At 33.0% G+C, this 16679-nt stretch overlaps 2 protein-coding genes and 1 non-coding gene across 4 annotated transcripts in view; 1 reads left to right on the top strand and 2 right to left on the bottom strand.

Annotated features, from left to right (window-relative positions):
• Window positions 1-9761, bottom strand: part of LOC123694166 (E3 ubiquitin-protein ligase ZNRF1) — a 103615-nt gene extending 93854 nt beyond the window's left edge. Inside the window, exon 1 of the mRNA XM_045639503.1 lies at window positions 9208-9761. Coding sequence (XP_045495459.1) covers window positions 9208-9574 — 367 coding nt within the window. The 5' untranslated portion in view covers window positions 9575-9761. The remainder of the gene's footprint in view (window positions 1-9207) is intronic.
• Window positions 9762-12377: 2616 nt separating this feature from the next.
• LOC123694539 (uncharacterized Golgi apparatus membrane protein-like protein CG5021) lies at window positions 12378-15744 on the top strand. 2 transcript variants are annotated; one of them, XM_045640003.1, is made up of 6 exons: window positions 12378-12542; window positions 12920-12984; window positions 13614-13768; window positions 14112-14191; window positions 14664-14777; window positions 15118-15744. In XM_045640003.1, exons 1-6 carry the CDS (start codon window positions 12528-12530, stop codon window positions 15310-15312), a joined length of 624 nt encoding a protein of 207 aa, XP_045495959.1. In that variant the 5' UTR covers window positions 12378-12527; the 3' UTR covers window positions 15313-15744. The 2 variants fall into 2 exon arrangements, with proteins under 2 accessions (XP_045495959.1, XP_045495958.1); XM_045640002.1 differs by having other exon boundaries at window positions 12379-12542; window positions 12905-12984.
• A 789-nt stretch (window positions 15745-16533) lies between these two features.
• Window positions 16534-16627, bottom strand: Trnai-uau. The gene is made up of 2 exons: window positions 16590-16627; window positions 16534-16569 (listed from the first exon to the last, which is right to left on the bottom strand). It is a non-coding gene; the product is annotated as a tRNA-Ile (tRNA).
• Between the last annotated feature and the right edge of the window lie 52 nt (window positions 16628-16679).

The following is a 16679-nucleotide window of genomic DNA, read 5'->3' as shown; positions in this document are numbered from 1 at the left end:
AAGCTGGTTTTCTCCTTAGTCCATATTTCGTAATGAGGAAAATACTTGAGAAATCCTTTTATATTAAAAAAAATAAGAATTAAATTATTGAGTAATCAAATCAAATACGCTTTCAAAGGACGACTATCAAAGCGGTATATCGTTCTGTGTCAATCTATACTACAAAATATTGAGTAAAGAACATAATAGGTACTTTTGCTTTTCATATTCCATATAGAAACAATTACATTTGAAAGTTCTTTATATTCTTCAGTGCAGGCATTACATAATTTGGGACTCCTCTCCTTTGATCGTAATACTCCTTGATAAAAAGGAGCAAGAACAGTTTCGACTTTCGTCCTTTAATTTTGCCATGTGAATAAATTACCATACATATAACAGATAGATCAACAAGATGAAAACATACACATTTATTTTTTTACACAAACTGGAATTAACACCAGTAGGTACGTAGCTCAAAAAACTATTGACCAAGTTACATTGGCGGTGTAATTCCTAAATTAGCGAGCACATAGCGCATTAACACTGCTAAGTAGTTATTATTACTGTCACTACAGTATTACTCTATGAGTATTTATTTAACTAAGAGTGTATTCATATCGGCTTACTAATTGGTATGTTTAAATATTGTATATTGCAATTGTGGTCGAGGCCAAAGAACTGGGCCGTGGGAATTTATTTAGCCGAGTGCTTTCCATGTGCTCTGGCTATTAACATTTATTTATTTTAACTAAATCCAGGGCAACGTTTAGAAAATCTGTAACCGACTAACGGACTGCTGAATTAAAATATATGTAGGTATAATGCTGAAAATGGCTTGAATATAACTATAGGGATAGAGGATGGATAAGAAGGCAGAAAAACATACTGTCCAAAGATAGAATTGGATGCTATTTAGAAATTCTTTTAGTTTTATATTTATTAAAATAGTGAAATGAAGGCAAGGTTCTTATTAGGCCTTTCAGTTTATTTGACCTAGTTATATGTTTATCTGCCGTAACTGCTTAACATCCAACTCGGCGTTGTATCCTTAAAAGCGTCATGACTTCCAGTGAATCGTCCGGTTGTTATTTATGTACAAGCTTTATCACTTCTCACTACATTAATGGCACCCTTTAGAGGGCACAATCTCGAACCTTTTCGGGCGCGAATTTATAGTAGTCAGATTGTAAGCAGATTGTAGATATTATAACTACTTGATATATATTTTATTTATATTTGGTCAAAATTTTTTTTATTTCATTTTTCTAAACTTTAACTTATTTTAAAGGCTCATCAGCTAAATTACTTTTTATTACAATACTTTATGATACGCTTCAATCCTAATATTTCGTGTGATATTCGTGTGATCGTATGATCAGCATCATTTTATGTAGTAGGATATGATTATGATAGTTTTTTTAACGAGACAACATTCATGCACAAATATACATAATATACAAAGTCTGCTTAATTATTTACTGTAGGTAAATTTGTTCACATGGATACCACAAAAAAATCCGGCTGTTTATTCGCAGTACACAAATTTAACACGTTCATTTTACATTCATTCGAATTGCCTGAAAGTGATTGATGTGTGAATAGTTAATCGTGGATCTATTGTATTAAATCGATGGCTCAGCACTTTTAGGGGTTATAATTCAAATATTAAAAATGGATGTACACAAAAAACTATTGAATATATTTTCCATTCAGACCTTAGTGATTTATTAAGAGGATCGAAGCTATTACGAGCTTTTAACGTACGCACACGGCAGGTCTGTGCGGTTGAAAAATTTCAAAGCTCTTATGAGCTTACTAGCTTCCGCCCGCGACTCCGTCCGCGCGGATGTCGGTCTTTGCGTGGATGGTTTATTTCTCCATTTTGAGTAACTCGGACAATGACATCTTATAAATATCTATTGGACCCAAATACGGCTAGGTCTATAATAATACGCAACGTGTGTTCGCGGTACCTACTACAGAACAACGTCTATGGATAACTGAAAAATTGAGATTAATTTTTTTTCTACGTATTTTTCCAGGATAAAAAGTATCCTATTTTACGCCCAGGATAATAAGGTATAATTATACCAAGTTTCATCGAAATCGAACCGGTAGTTTTCACGTGATGTCTTCACATACAGACAGACAGACAGACAGACAAAAATTTTTTTAATCACATATTTGGGTTTGGTATCGATCCAGTAACACCCCCTGCTAGTTATTTTTTCAATATTTTCAATGTACAGAATTGACCCTTCTACAGATTTATTATAAGTACATATAGATAAGGTAGAGTTCATCTCCGAAGATGCTTCATAACTACATAGTATAAAGATTAAAGACTGGTTAAAATTTAAAGTTGATCTGTTACTACAATATAAATACATATCCGCAATATAAATAGCCTGCATTCTACGAAATTTTTGATATTTCAAAAGAGGTATAGAAAATTTATTGAAAAAAAAAATGTATGAAAGTTTCAGTGAGTGGATTCGTCGATTTTTAAATAAATTTCAAACATTTTTTTATTCAATTAAATCGTCACAGGTCATCGACCCACATATCCTAAACACACACACACAGCACACAAACAGACCTTGCGCTGTGCCGGCATTTTCATACTTCGACTTGAGTTTAGCGGCGGTCGCGCGCGCATCCGACCTCACAGAGTCAGTTGTGGACGTTCTTGAACTGAACGAGAGTGTCGTCGAGAAGGAAGAAGAGAACGAGGAGCCCAGGCCGAGGCCGAGCGTGGTCCTGTAGCGACGGCGATACATTGTAGACGTGTTAACGCGACACTGGTCCGTGAACGACTGCCTGTGCACGCGCAGCCCGCGGCGCAACCCGGAAAAGCGGCCGCCTATATATTACGGGAAAACTAGACTGACGCACGTAGAACATAATCGATAGTTTAGTTCATACGAGTTAAAGGGGCGGCAAATTAATCCTATTTAGAGATTTGCTATTACGAGAAGCGTCGATGGGACCTATGTGAAGTTGGCAACTAACTGAATAAAAATGAGTGTTTCTCAATTCTATACGATTGTACTAGGTTTGTACCGGATTGTACCGCTTTTTATTTTGTTTGTACCCCAAAGAGGTGGGGAGAAACATAGGGTCGTAGTTATATAGTTCGCTGCTAACTGAATAAAAATGAGTGTTTCTCAATTCTATTCGATTGTACTAGGTTTGTACCGGATTGTACCGCTTTTTATTTCGTTTGTACCCCAAAGAGGTGGGGAGAAACATAGGGTCGTAGTTATATAGTTCGCTGCTAACTGAATAAAAATGAGTGTTTCTCAATTCTATTCGATTGTACTAGGTTTGTACCGGATTTTACCGCTTTTTATTTCGTTTGTACCCCAAAGAGGTGGGGAGAAACATAGGGTCGTAGTTATATAGTTCGCTGCTAACTGAATAAAAATGAGTGTTTCTCAATTCTATTCGATTGTACTAGGTTTGTACCAGAACGTACCGCTTTTTATTTCGTTTTTACCCCAAAGAGGTGGGGGGAAACATAGGGTCGTAGTTATATAGTTCGCTGCCGACCTAGAAATACAGATTTTTTTTAAATGCTAACTCAAAGTGGTTGTGTGGTCGATGCTCAAAGCATTTCGTTTGTACCGGATTGTACCGTTATCAGAACCGAAAAAAAATATATTAAAAAACTAATATTCACATTTATATAACCACATTTGACCACATTACCACAGTTGACAGATATACAGGGTTTAAGTGTGCACAGGCGATTATTCTGTAACTATTACAGATATCAAAAAACTTTAAACTGATATCGAAAGTACTTAACCTAATGAGAAAATGGCCATAATAAATTTTTACACAGTTAGTCGAATTTTCATTTTTATTCAGTTAGTCGAATTTTCTTTAGTATCTTCATGTATATTTATATAAACGTGAATATTAGTTTTTTATATATTTTTTTCGGTTCTGATAACGGTACAATCCGGTACAAACGAAATGCTTTGAGTTAGCATTAAAAAAATGCTGTATTTCTAGGTCGGCAGCAAACTATATAACTACGACCCTATGTTTCCCCCCACCTCTTTGGGGTACAAACGAAATAAAAAGCGGTACGTTCTGGTACAAACCTAGTACAATCGAATAGAATTGAGAAACACTCATTTTTATTCAGTTAGCAGCGAACTATATAACTACGACCCTATGTTTCTCCCCACCTCTTTGGGGTACAAACGAAATAAAAAGCGGTACGTTCTGGTACAAACCTAGTACAATCGAATAGAATTGAGAAACACTCATTTTTATTCAGTTAGCAGCGAACTATATAACTACGACCCTATGTTTCTCCCCACCTCTTTGGGGTACAAACGAAATAAAAAGCGGTACGTTCTGGTACAAACCTAGTACAATCGAATAGAATTGAGAAACACTCATTTTTATTCAGTTAGCAGCGAACTATATAACTACGACCCTATGTTTCTCCCCACCTCTTTGGGGTACAAACGAAATAAAAAGCGGTACGTTCTGGTACAAACCTAGTACAATCGAATAGAATTGAGAAACACTCATTTTTATTCAGTTAGTCGAATTTTCTTTAGTATCTTCATGTATATTTATATAAACGTGAATATTAGTTTTTTTATATATTTTTTTCGGTTCTGATAACGGTACAATCCGGTACAAACGAAATGCTTTGAGTAAGCATAAAAAAATGCTGTATTTCTAGGTCGGCAGCAAACTATATAACTACGACCCTATGTTTCCCCCCACCTCTTTGGGGTACAAACGAAATAAAAAACGGTACGTTCTGGTACAAACCTAGTACAATCGAATAGAATTGAGAAACACTCATTTTTATTCAGTTAGTCGAATTTTCTTTAGTATCTTCATAAATATTTATATGTATAAACGTGAATATTAGTTTTTTAATATATTTTTTTTTCGGTTCCGATAACGGTTCAATCCGGTACAAACGAAATGCTCTGAGTTAGCATTTAAAAAAATGCTGTATTTCTAGGTCGGCAGCGAACTATATAACTACGACCCTATGTTTCTCCCCACTTTTTTGGGGTACAAACGAAATAAAAAGCGGTACAATCCGATACAAACCTAGTACAATAGAATAGAATTGAGAAACACTCATTTTTATTCAGTTAGTCGAATTTTCTTTAGTATCTTCATGTATATTTATATAAACCTGAATATTAGTTTTTTTATATATTTTTTTCGGTTCTGATAACGGTATAATCCGGTACAAACGAAATGCTTTGAGTTAGCATTTAAAAAAATGCTGTATTTCTAGGTCGGCAGCAAACTATATAACTACGATCCTATGTTCCCCCCCACCTCTTTGGGGTACAAACGAAATAAAAAGCGGTACGTTCTGGTACAAACCTAGTACAATCGAATAGAATTGAGAAACACTCATTTTTATTCAGTTAGCAGCGAACTATATAACTACGACCCTATGTTTCTCCCCACCTCTTTGGGGTACAAACGAAATAAAAAGCGGTACAATCCGGTACAAACCTAGTACAATCGTATAGAATTGAGAAACACTCATTTTTATTCAGTTAGTTGCCAACTTCACATAGGTGTCGATGGGAACGTTTTCTTAGTATAGTTACTACGGCGATTGAAAATACGTTACTTTTTATGTAGAGACGTAAGTCTACTGTGTAGCACGCAAGGGTGGGTAGCGATAAACTTTTGCTACGACAAATAACCTCCGGATTTGCGTTTATTCTGATTTATTTTTCGTTCAAATACATTTAAATTAGCATGACACACAAATGAGTGCAATACGTAGAAAAATAAACAAACAAATATGAGGATACATTTTTTCGAGGACAAGAGTTGACGCAAATCAAATGACGGTATAAAGACCAAACATATATATAGTTAATCAAATACCAAAACTTTATACTGCATCGTATAATGCATACTAAAAGGCATAGGTTCTAGATTAATCTAGTTATTACGAATTACGAAATGATTCAAACAGAAGATAGATACAATTTCTGGATTAAAGATCAAATCCAAGATTTTGTAATACATCTATTGCACTTTCTGCCTATATCTAAACAAATAAAATTTAATTATGTCTAAATAACAACGTATGCTGCCCCTAGTATAGCCAGATGTCAGTTTGTCTCTTTGCACTTGTAAATATCTGAAACTGCAGATGATGTAATATGCAGTAAACAAGTCTATTTTAATTTTACATAGGCAACAAAATCAAGGTTGCTTGCATAAAAATCACGCACACAAACAGTCGCGAGCGTATATCAATTTCCAATAAATAAAATAAAAACACTTCTAAACTGAAAACAGAATATAAATTATAAATAATAATGTAATTGTGTTGATAGACGAGTGTAGAACTAACAAACACTGGCAATAAACCTCCATTAATATAGCAGACAGCATGCAGTTCTATCATCAATCTATCTGTCATTGTAAACTTAGCTGATGAAAGAACTATCACTGGCTTTAAAAATGATACAAATAAAATTGGAAACTGTAAGCATCTATTAACATAGAGCCCAAAGCAAGACTGATAATAATTGTTATCTTAAATAATTCCGCACAAAACAATATCATAATCTTAATATTCTTAATTAAAAGACGTCATAACAATTTTATCTAGTTCTGTATTAAATTTTTATGAACATTATTTATTTTTTATTAGGAATAGTAAGCCATTATTTTTATTTTATTTAAATTACTTATTGTTAATTCTTACCATTTTATATTGCATGTAAAAAAGTGTAATTGTAAAAAGTGTATTCTTATGACATAAGTATTTATTAATATCACAGCTTATAAGGTTTTATTTCCACTTGATTCTGATTCTAATGCTACTTAACAATACCAAAGAGGTGTTCGTTCAATGTCTTTAATTAAACAACTCAAGCAAACATAAGCTGTGACTAAAATTATACACACTGTATTGTTTGTTATCGTTGTTTTTATAATGAGATATAATTACATCATACTTATGTAAAATAACTAAACTTGAATTTGAATGTATATATGACAAAAGAATTACTTAATGTGAATATTGGAGGTGTGAGTTTAATTAATTGAAATAGATTAAAGTACATGCTATTTCTCAAAGCATGTAACTAATGAATTTAGGAAAAGATGTGTGAAATAGAAAAACATATTTAAAAGTAGTAAATAATTAAATTTATATATTCTGGAATTATATATTCCGAAATTATTTATAAAGAGGAACGCTCGCTTTTAAGACACAGGGTTCCTCTAGTTTAAGAGTCAGCGTACATATTTTTGTAAAGTTAATGTTTTTGGCAAAAATAGGTAACTATGTGCACAATATTATCAAAAGCAAGAATACCTACAGTAATATTTTGTATAAGTCTCATCTATAACTTAAAAATTCTATCAATAAGGTAAGGCTCTGTAAGAGCTAAATAAGATGCTGACATATTTATTACATAGGGCACCCTGTTCCACTATCCTTCCTACATCTTTGCACTAAACCTAAGAAAATCACTATTACAATACATATTTTAAATATTCCAAATGAACACCCACATTCCTATAAAAGGATAAACATTCATATGGTTTCATAAACAAAACAGTTCTTTGTAAAACCATTGAGGCATTCTTAATGATACATAATCCATTTTTACTATCCAAATTTTGTGAAGCCCCATTATATTAAGGGATACTTAAATTAAAACTACTTCAGTTCACTGTGTGTCAATCAATTTTAAAGCAAAAATTTATAGAAATAAAAAATTACTGTTTCTAAATATGCATATTTATAATTAGTATTATGGTGAGTGTATTTCACTACACTTTGTAAATTTAATCTAACTAGTTATTTAGTTATTTCAAATCTATGTTTTTGATGCCATGATACTGACAAAACAAAATATATGTGTTTTAAAATATAATTATTAAAAGTAATATTTATTTTATTCACCCTTTCTAAAATAAAATAAACTGACGACAAGTAATGTTTCTTCAACACTGAAATTCAAACATGAACTTGTTTTAAAAGTTGGTAACTGACACAAAGAAGTTTGGTTCTGTACAAAAGCCAAATCTAAAACTTGTATGAAAGCTTTAACTCGTGTAAAGAACTAGGTCAAAAGGGCATCAAATAGATAAGAATTTCAATTGGCTTGCCAATTTCATAAAGTGAGCAATTTATAGCATTAAAAAATTGGCAGGCATCAACCCTGCAGTTTAATTTGTATGCAGTTTAATGTGTTATCCTTGTTCTTTCTATTCAATACTTCAAGTTATTTACAAATATGATACATAGCATAATCAAATGGTAATCATTAACAATCATTAGAAATAATTCCTAATAAAATCTCAATAGGTATATTCTTCCAAGTTAAATGCAAAACCTTAAAAAAATCCCTTTACTTTAATAAGCTTTTGGGTATAAAAAAGAGACATTCAGGTAAAAAAGGGATATTTACATTATTAAAATGTGCATTATACCAGAGATTTGATCTCCATTTGGGATAAATAAATAAGATTTATTTTTACCGAGCCACCTCATACACCACAAAGGACCTGGGGCCTTCATTCATATGAATATTGCAATAGATGTTACTCCACTATTAAGGATTATCTCAGAGACCAATGACGTCAGCTTGTCATACCTCCCACTTTGATCAACACTTGTATTTTAATAAATGTCCTTATGTTCCACAAACAGCCTTATTGTAACATTCTCTAATAACAAAAGTTCTTATTACAATGCATGATATACAAGTTATATAATTCTTATTGGAATCTTGTAAACAAATAAAATTTAAATGTTAAGTAATTACTCTTCAAAACAATGAAACCAAAAACATGAATATATTCAATTGAACACACTGTGAGCAATGTTAAGTAAAAAGAAAGTATTGCAAGTTGATAGAAATTTTATTTGTAACTGTGTATGTGTGTGCGTGTGTGTTCTTATCTCTATTATTATATTATCTACATTCAACAATGTAGAAAATAAGATGTAATTATTATCTAACACATATACTTTCGTTGTTATCAATATTGTAATACGTAATTAACAGTACACTTGCTTTATTTTCATAATGATTAGAAACTTCATGGAACACATTTTAAAGCTTCAAATAAAACCCCTATGCAGCCTACATTCCCTAATATTTACATTTGAACCTGAACATAACCATTTATCAAAGTCTTCCTTGCAATTTATCAAAATGTTCGCAAAGTAAATACGTAAACACTTACCATTTAGAGACCAAATATGTGAAGGAAGAGAATGCGCCGCATAAACCCTTCCCAGGGCCAAGGACGTGCCCGCTACAGGCCCTGCCTCTTCATTGGAACTCGAGTCTGTATCGGGACTAGCTGCTGCGGAAGCCTCGTAGCTCTGGGAGTTTGGAGGGATAGCGATAGCTTCGTGTGATGTATGCAAATCCGGCACTGACGAAAGCGAGCGCGCTCGCTGCCTATCATTCGACACTTGTATACCCGGAATCGCGCGTAACAAGCTAAAACCCGCACCACCCGACACTACATCGGAACTAGAGCTGGTAGAAAATGTTCTGGCCCGCGGACTCTGCCCCCCATTCGCGGTGCTAGCCTTAGCGCCCATTGCGACTCTGTTACGCAAAACACACCTGTCACAACAGAACTTTAAAATCACGGAAACACTCGCAATACGACACCCACGGCGCCGGAAGGCATTGTACAAAACACGGGCCGATTACGTGAAAAACAAACGTTGTACGACAAACAGAACGACGTCGACTTGTAAACAGCGTTGCATGTGCCTTCCTGCAAAATTTTGACATTTCCCAGATGTGTTCAAAATCGATTTTAAGTAAGACATCGATTCGAAAGGAATCGTTTTTAACTGACATAATATATTTAAATAATTATTTGAAAGCAAATTATTTAACAATATTATTACAAAACATAGTTTTACTTCTACGCCTATAATTTTTGTTGTCTTATTTATTTTTTTCAAGCTACTAGAGCATTTAGTTCGTTCTATTCATCGAGTTCAATTCATCTCGATTCATGTTTTTTTAATTGAACAGAATATTATGCGCATTTCGTCCGAAAACAACATCGCAAACATATTTTTTTAAACGTTTATCAATTAATTTATTGTTGGTTCAGTACATTATTTATATTATTTGTAATATATTGTATGTATGAAAGGCATATATATACCTGAGCATAACCCACATTAAATTTGAACAATATTAATTAAATTGAAAGTTATTACATTACTCATCAATGGGAATGTAGGAAATTAAAAAATCACGTGAACTGTGATCCAAATCGATATATTTTAAACATATTTTTTTACAACATTAATAGATACTCAAACAAAAAAAAAATCCGTTATCTTTCTAATCGATTTATATTTTATAAAATGTTAATTACTTATTAGACTCTATCTACATTGATACACTTTATACTTCAAACTCCAATATTAACATATTACCCATAAGTCTACAATACTTCTGAATTTTTTAAATTTCCAGAATAGTTCGTTTATTTGACTGCGCTTATGCCAAGAACCTAAGCCAAGAACTACCTACTAATTTAGACTGTCGGCCATATAATTATTACATATTGTGAAACCGTGGTGAAACCGCAAGGCAAAGATTGTAACATATTTCTCTAATTAATTTTTCTCCTTTTACTGTCTTAAACGAGTCAAACGTTTACTTTATCAACTAGTTAAGAAATTCTTTTGAAATGCCGTATTAAGTAGAACATTCAAGAACATTGTTCCACCTGTTAACAGCCGCACAGTTCCACCACCGGACCACACGCCGTAAAAACCAGTTCCATCCGCAACATCTGGATGGTTGGCGCTCCACCACTGTCCGCTTCACCCGCAACTTCCTTCCGCGTACCTAAACTTTGGAACGATTTGCCACCTGCGGTGTTCCCGACATAGGGGCCTTCAAGAAAATAGTTTAATTGCATATAAGGCCGGCAAAGCACCTATAACACTTTTAGTGTTACAAGTGTTTATGGGCGGTGGTGACAACATCAGGTGGCCCACCTGACCCTTGGCTTGCTCTGACATAAAAAAAACCACAGAAAAAAACAGTCCAGACAAAAGAAGATACCTAGATACAAAGCGACCACGACAACATGCCATATTTTCATTATCGAAGCTGTGATCGAAACTAAGATGGAAACATTTTTAATTTTTATTAGAGTCTCTTTAGTCTAGTACTCTTACCTTGAACGGGGAGGTATTGCATCCTACTGAGTCTACTGTATTTCTAGGGTTAACATTGGACGAGAAACTACAGTGGGGAGCCCATGTCAACACCGCTGCAGGTAAGCTCAGTTCAGCTGCATATGCAGTCCGAAAAATAAGGCAACTCACCGATGAAGATACGGCTAGACTGGTTTATTTCAGCTACTTTCATAGCATTATGTCCTATGGAATTCTACTGTGGGGCAGGGCTGCAGATATAGAAACTATATTTATCTTACAGAAAAGAGCCATTCGCTCTATATATAATTTACGTGCTCGGGATTCACTAAGAGATCATTTTAAGAATACTGGTATCCTTACTGTACCATCACAGTATATATTTAATAATATTTTGCATGTACACAAAAGCTCCGACTTACACACAAGAGTAGGAGATAGACACGATTATGGCACAAGGAACAGGAATAGAATTGAAATGCCATTTTTCCGATTAGCTAAAGTTAAAAATTCATTTATGGGTCAAGGTATACGCTTTTACAATAGAATTCCTCACAATATTAAAGAGTTTAGTAGTTCTAAATTTAAAACTTATATAAAAAATGTATTAGTTCAGAGAGCGTACTACAATATTCAGGAATATATGGACGATAAAAACCCATGGAGGGTTGTCGCGTAAAACCACAAGACAGTTCATTGGCATATTATGATATATTATGTAGTTAGATATAAGTTTCATATATTGTAATATTTACATGATTTTAAAAGAGCAACTATGGAGTTTCTTGCCGATTCTTCTCCATAGATCACTGCTTTCCGAATCGGTGGTAAATGTTAAAATAATTATGTAATGACGATTCGAAAGTGCTACTAAATAGTAGTCTAATTGAATAAATGAATGTTTGAGTTTGAGTTTGAGTTTGAGTCTCAGATTGGATATTAAACTTGTTTCTGTTAAAACTTTTAGTATTTATTTAGTATTCTGATACTTTGCCCGTTGGTCTTTTTTTCGATCAATTATGATCGAACGGGCGATAATGATCTCTGTATATTATTAACGATTATTAAGCATAAAAGACGATAACAATGCACCGAATGCACAGATTACCAATGCATTAAAAGTTTAAAACGGTTGTAATCTCAGGTTGTAATAAATATTGTTTTAGGTGACATTGATGATTGTCAGTGTCATTTAACGATTGACAGTGACAAATGACAAAAATGCCAAATCGATAATTTGTAATCACTGATGTTTCTGAATTTGTGATTCAATTCAATTATGTATGTTATCCTTTAACTAATAATTATTGTGACTAAACCGCTATATAACGAACGTCTATAAAGAAAATATTTATAAAACATGAATTCGGCTACGGTAAGTGCTAAGGATTATACGTAAAGTAACGTACATAGGTACTCATATTTATCTGATTCATTACTCATTGAATATCATGTATCTTAAACTATAATAATCAACAGCTGTTTAATTTGCCAATTCTTAGGCTAACGTGTTAATCATAACTGCCATTTATCGTTTTGGCTTAGAATAATATCTCGCCTAAGTCTGCCTTCCATCATTTAGTGTAGATGAATTCAATGGAAATACATCTTTAGCTACTTCATAATTTCCTATAGTTTATAGTACATACGCAAATTTGCGGTTGACAAAACTAAAACGATTATTTTTTGCTTTGCACGGCTTTTTGATGTAGATTTTCTGTTAATGCGTTATTACAGCCCGGTGTCCCCCAGGTGCCGTTGTTAGATGACGACACTATCGCGTTTGGGGAAGAGGACAATGCTAATAAACAGTTTGTGTAAGTCTTAAGAAATGTAGTGAAATCAGGCATACAAAATATTCATGTATGTAAACATAAAAATTGCTCAATGAATTTTATAAAAAATAATTCTTTTCTTGAGAATTATAATATATAATGCAGGTACAGAATAAAGAATATAAATTAATTACTATGTTTAACCCATTGAGCCCCAAGTGGCCCGATCAGTCCCAGACACAATAGATTTTCTATTGTGTCTGTGGTTCCGGGGCCTGAGGCTGGTTGCAGAGCTTGACCGACCATCAGTGCGTACGTCAGTCACGCTTGTCATATATATGGAAATTCATAAAACCGTTCATAGCTAGATCGGTCTAGCTATGAACGGTTTTATTATGGTCGGCCATACGCACGCGTATTGTCATGCATATTAGTGTCATATTCATACAATTGTTGATACATATCGTCAGGACCGACCGTCAGTGCGTACCGTCGGTCAAGCTCTGCAACCAGCCTGAGTTAATATTAAAATTTATACCACTACCAGTATGAGATATTCTATACTGTGTACTATAGTGCCTTTTTGGGTTTTGTTTTCCGATCTACACAGGTTAGCTATAACTAATATGAATAAATAATGTATATTTTTGTGCTATATTTTATATTTTCAGACATCCATACATAGTGTTCTTTCATCTAATATTCCGGTGTTCAGCCATAGTGGTATACATACTGTGTGGTTGGTTCTCCGACTCCTTCATAGCAAGCTTTGTGCTTGTTGTCCTGTTACTGTCTGCTGACTTTTGGACTGTCAAAAATATTAGTGGTAAGATTGGGACTTTAAATTATGTACATACTAGCTTTGGGACTTTATATAATTATAAGCGTATGATTATCATATATTATATCCTTCCTCTAGAGTCTAGAATCACTCTATCTATTTAAAAAAACGCATAAAAATCCATTGCCTAGCTATAAAGATTTAAGCATACCTATTGAGGCCTTCATACATACATAGTTACCACTCAAAATTATTGATATTGTTTTCTATGACAAAGTTCTGAGTTAGTTGGATTTATTTGAAATTAAACACTTTCAAAATACTCAGTTATCTTGTTAAAAACTACAACAGACAAATTTACTAATACTGTATATTTTTTTTCTTTCAGGACGTCTCTTAGTTGGTTTGAGATGGTGGAACTATGTTGATGATGATGGCAAGTCACACTGGGTATTTGAATCCAGACAGGTAATGTGAAATTAAACAATTATTATGTTATACTTGTAAATTGTTTCAAAAATATAAAATATAAAATATGTTTTTAAGAATAAGTTAAAAGTATTCCATAGTATTGCCCTCATTTCTCAAATAATAATCATTGCAATCTATGTTGTATGTATGTAATGTTTCAATTAAAAATTTTACTTTTGTGGAACTTCTACTAATTTTATGTTAAAATACATTAAAATTGGTTCAGTTGAAAACGAAAAAATCCTATTTCGGTGGTAAATGTTAAAAATATGTTGCAACTGCAAGTGTTGCCACATGTCGACGGACAACGTATTGAATGCTGACGCCGACGCGTTGACGATTGTCGTTAACAGGTGGCGACGGCTGAAGTAGCCTCTGCCGTTCACAACTTGCCAGTTGTCTGTAAGAACTCTAATTGAATAAATAAATATTTGAGTTGACTATACACATGTATACGGTTATATTTCAGAATCGCGTGAACAGGAACGAAAGTCGATTATTTTGGATGGGTCTCATACTGTGCCCACTCATCTGGTCTGGTTTCTTCATCATTTGCTTATTAAGCCTTAAGTTCAAATGGATGGTAAGTTTATTTCTCATTCAAAATTGTCCAAAGCAAAACTCTGCTTACGAATTTATTAGGCAGAGTTTTCTAATGATTGATATGTACTTTAAACAATACTGCCGACAAAGACGAAAGTGATTATTTCAATTGATGTTTTATACATTGTTGTTTTAAGTACCTTTTTCAATGTAAACAAGACATAATTTTAAAAATATTGTATTCTCCATATGTTGTAATTTATTTAGATTTATGTAATTTTTATTTTTTTTTATGTCAAAATAAAAATTGGTATTTGCTCCTAGCATAAAAAACGATTTGTTATTATTTCATTACACTAAGAAAATATTTTCTTTTTCAGCTGCTCGTCATGATCGCGCTCACATTGACAGGCGCGAATCTATACGGATACGTCAAATGCAAATTTGGCGCCAAAGAGAACTTGAAGTCGGCGACCACAGACTTCGTAAAGAAACAGTTGTTGGCTAATGCGACCTCCTTCATGTTTACACAACCCGCGCCGCCCACAGTGAACCCTAATACGGGTGTTGTTTAAGATTTAATTAAATATTTCTATAAGACTTTGTGCGTTTTGTGTTGAAGAATTTTTTATATAATAATGAAGTTAAATAAAAATAAAATCGCTTCAACTTGATATATTTCATTCAATTGAGTATTATATCTTTTGATTGATTGTTCTCATGGGAGAGATACAAAAACTTATACTATATAATACAAATGTTTGTCTTTTTCACTAATTTACACAGTATGGCATACATTTATTTAGGGTGTTCCTTTGAGCCTATATCATTAAATTATTAAGTAATCATTTGGATGAAGTTTTTGATGAAGATCCATAATTCGAGTCAAAATTATTACTCTATTTTAATTTTTGTGATAAATTTTATCATTTCCATAGATGTAAGATTTTTAGTGATAAATAAAATATCTATAGTTAAGTATTTATAATAAATATGTATAAAATTAATGAGTGTCATTGCTTTTTATTTTCCTAAAATTGATATTTGGCACAGATGTTATTGTTACAGAGTATTGTTACAAAAATTCACCACCAAAATTGGTTGATAAAATCTGTCCCTTAGTCTATCCCTAAATTACTTTGATTCGAAATTCAAAAAATTTTGAAAAATGAATCCCTGTGTAGCTATTTTCCTTGATCACGATTCACGGCATCACGCGTGAACGAAACCCGTGAACAGACTTCGATAGTAATTATTTTTTTTAAATATTCCTTGAAGTGCGAGAGAACATAATATAACACGAGCGAAGCCGGTGCGGACCGCTAGTAGGTATTCTATTTTCAACAAAAAATAGATATGCAAAGAAAATTTGTACGCTACTATAAATTTTACAGTAGGTATCAGAGTTACATTTAGATCAAATTTATTTTATAATATTTTGTTAAAGTTGTACATTTTGTACAAAAGAAGTCAAAGAAATTGTAGAGTTGTTTAGTACTTAGTAGTATTTTTGTGTGTATTCATTATGTATTGTACTTGAGTAGGTACTTCTTTAAGTATAGGTCAATGACGATTTTATACATATTTCTATTGTTGATTGTTGATTACTATTGTGTAATCTAAGATGATTTCCATTAAAATAGTGCTATGGAAGAATGGATAGTATGTATTAAATAATATAAAGAGATACATTAATTTTATGTATAATAATTTTATTATTATCTTAGGTACGTACTAATTCCATAAATAAAAAAAGCTACTTAATAAAAAATAATAAATAATATGTACAAAAAATATGCTCCAGGTGAGGCTCGAACTCACAACCCCGGCATCTCTCACACGAACACTGTCTTATAAGTACCGTGCGCTAACCAATTGCGCCACTGGAGCTGTGAGAGCCAGTTCGAAAATAACAAATGTTTTGTGACATTCACTATAAAGT

Source organism: Colias croceus, chromosome 9 (assembly GCF_905220415.1).
Source record: "Colias croceus chromosome 9, ilColCroc2.1".
NCBI lineage: Eukaryota > Metazoa > Arthropoda > Insecta > Lepidoptera > Pieridae > Colias > Colias croceus.
Note: the sequence above shows the minus strand (reverse complement) of the source record. Positions and strands in the feature narration are given on the sequence as shown.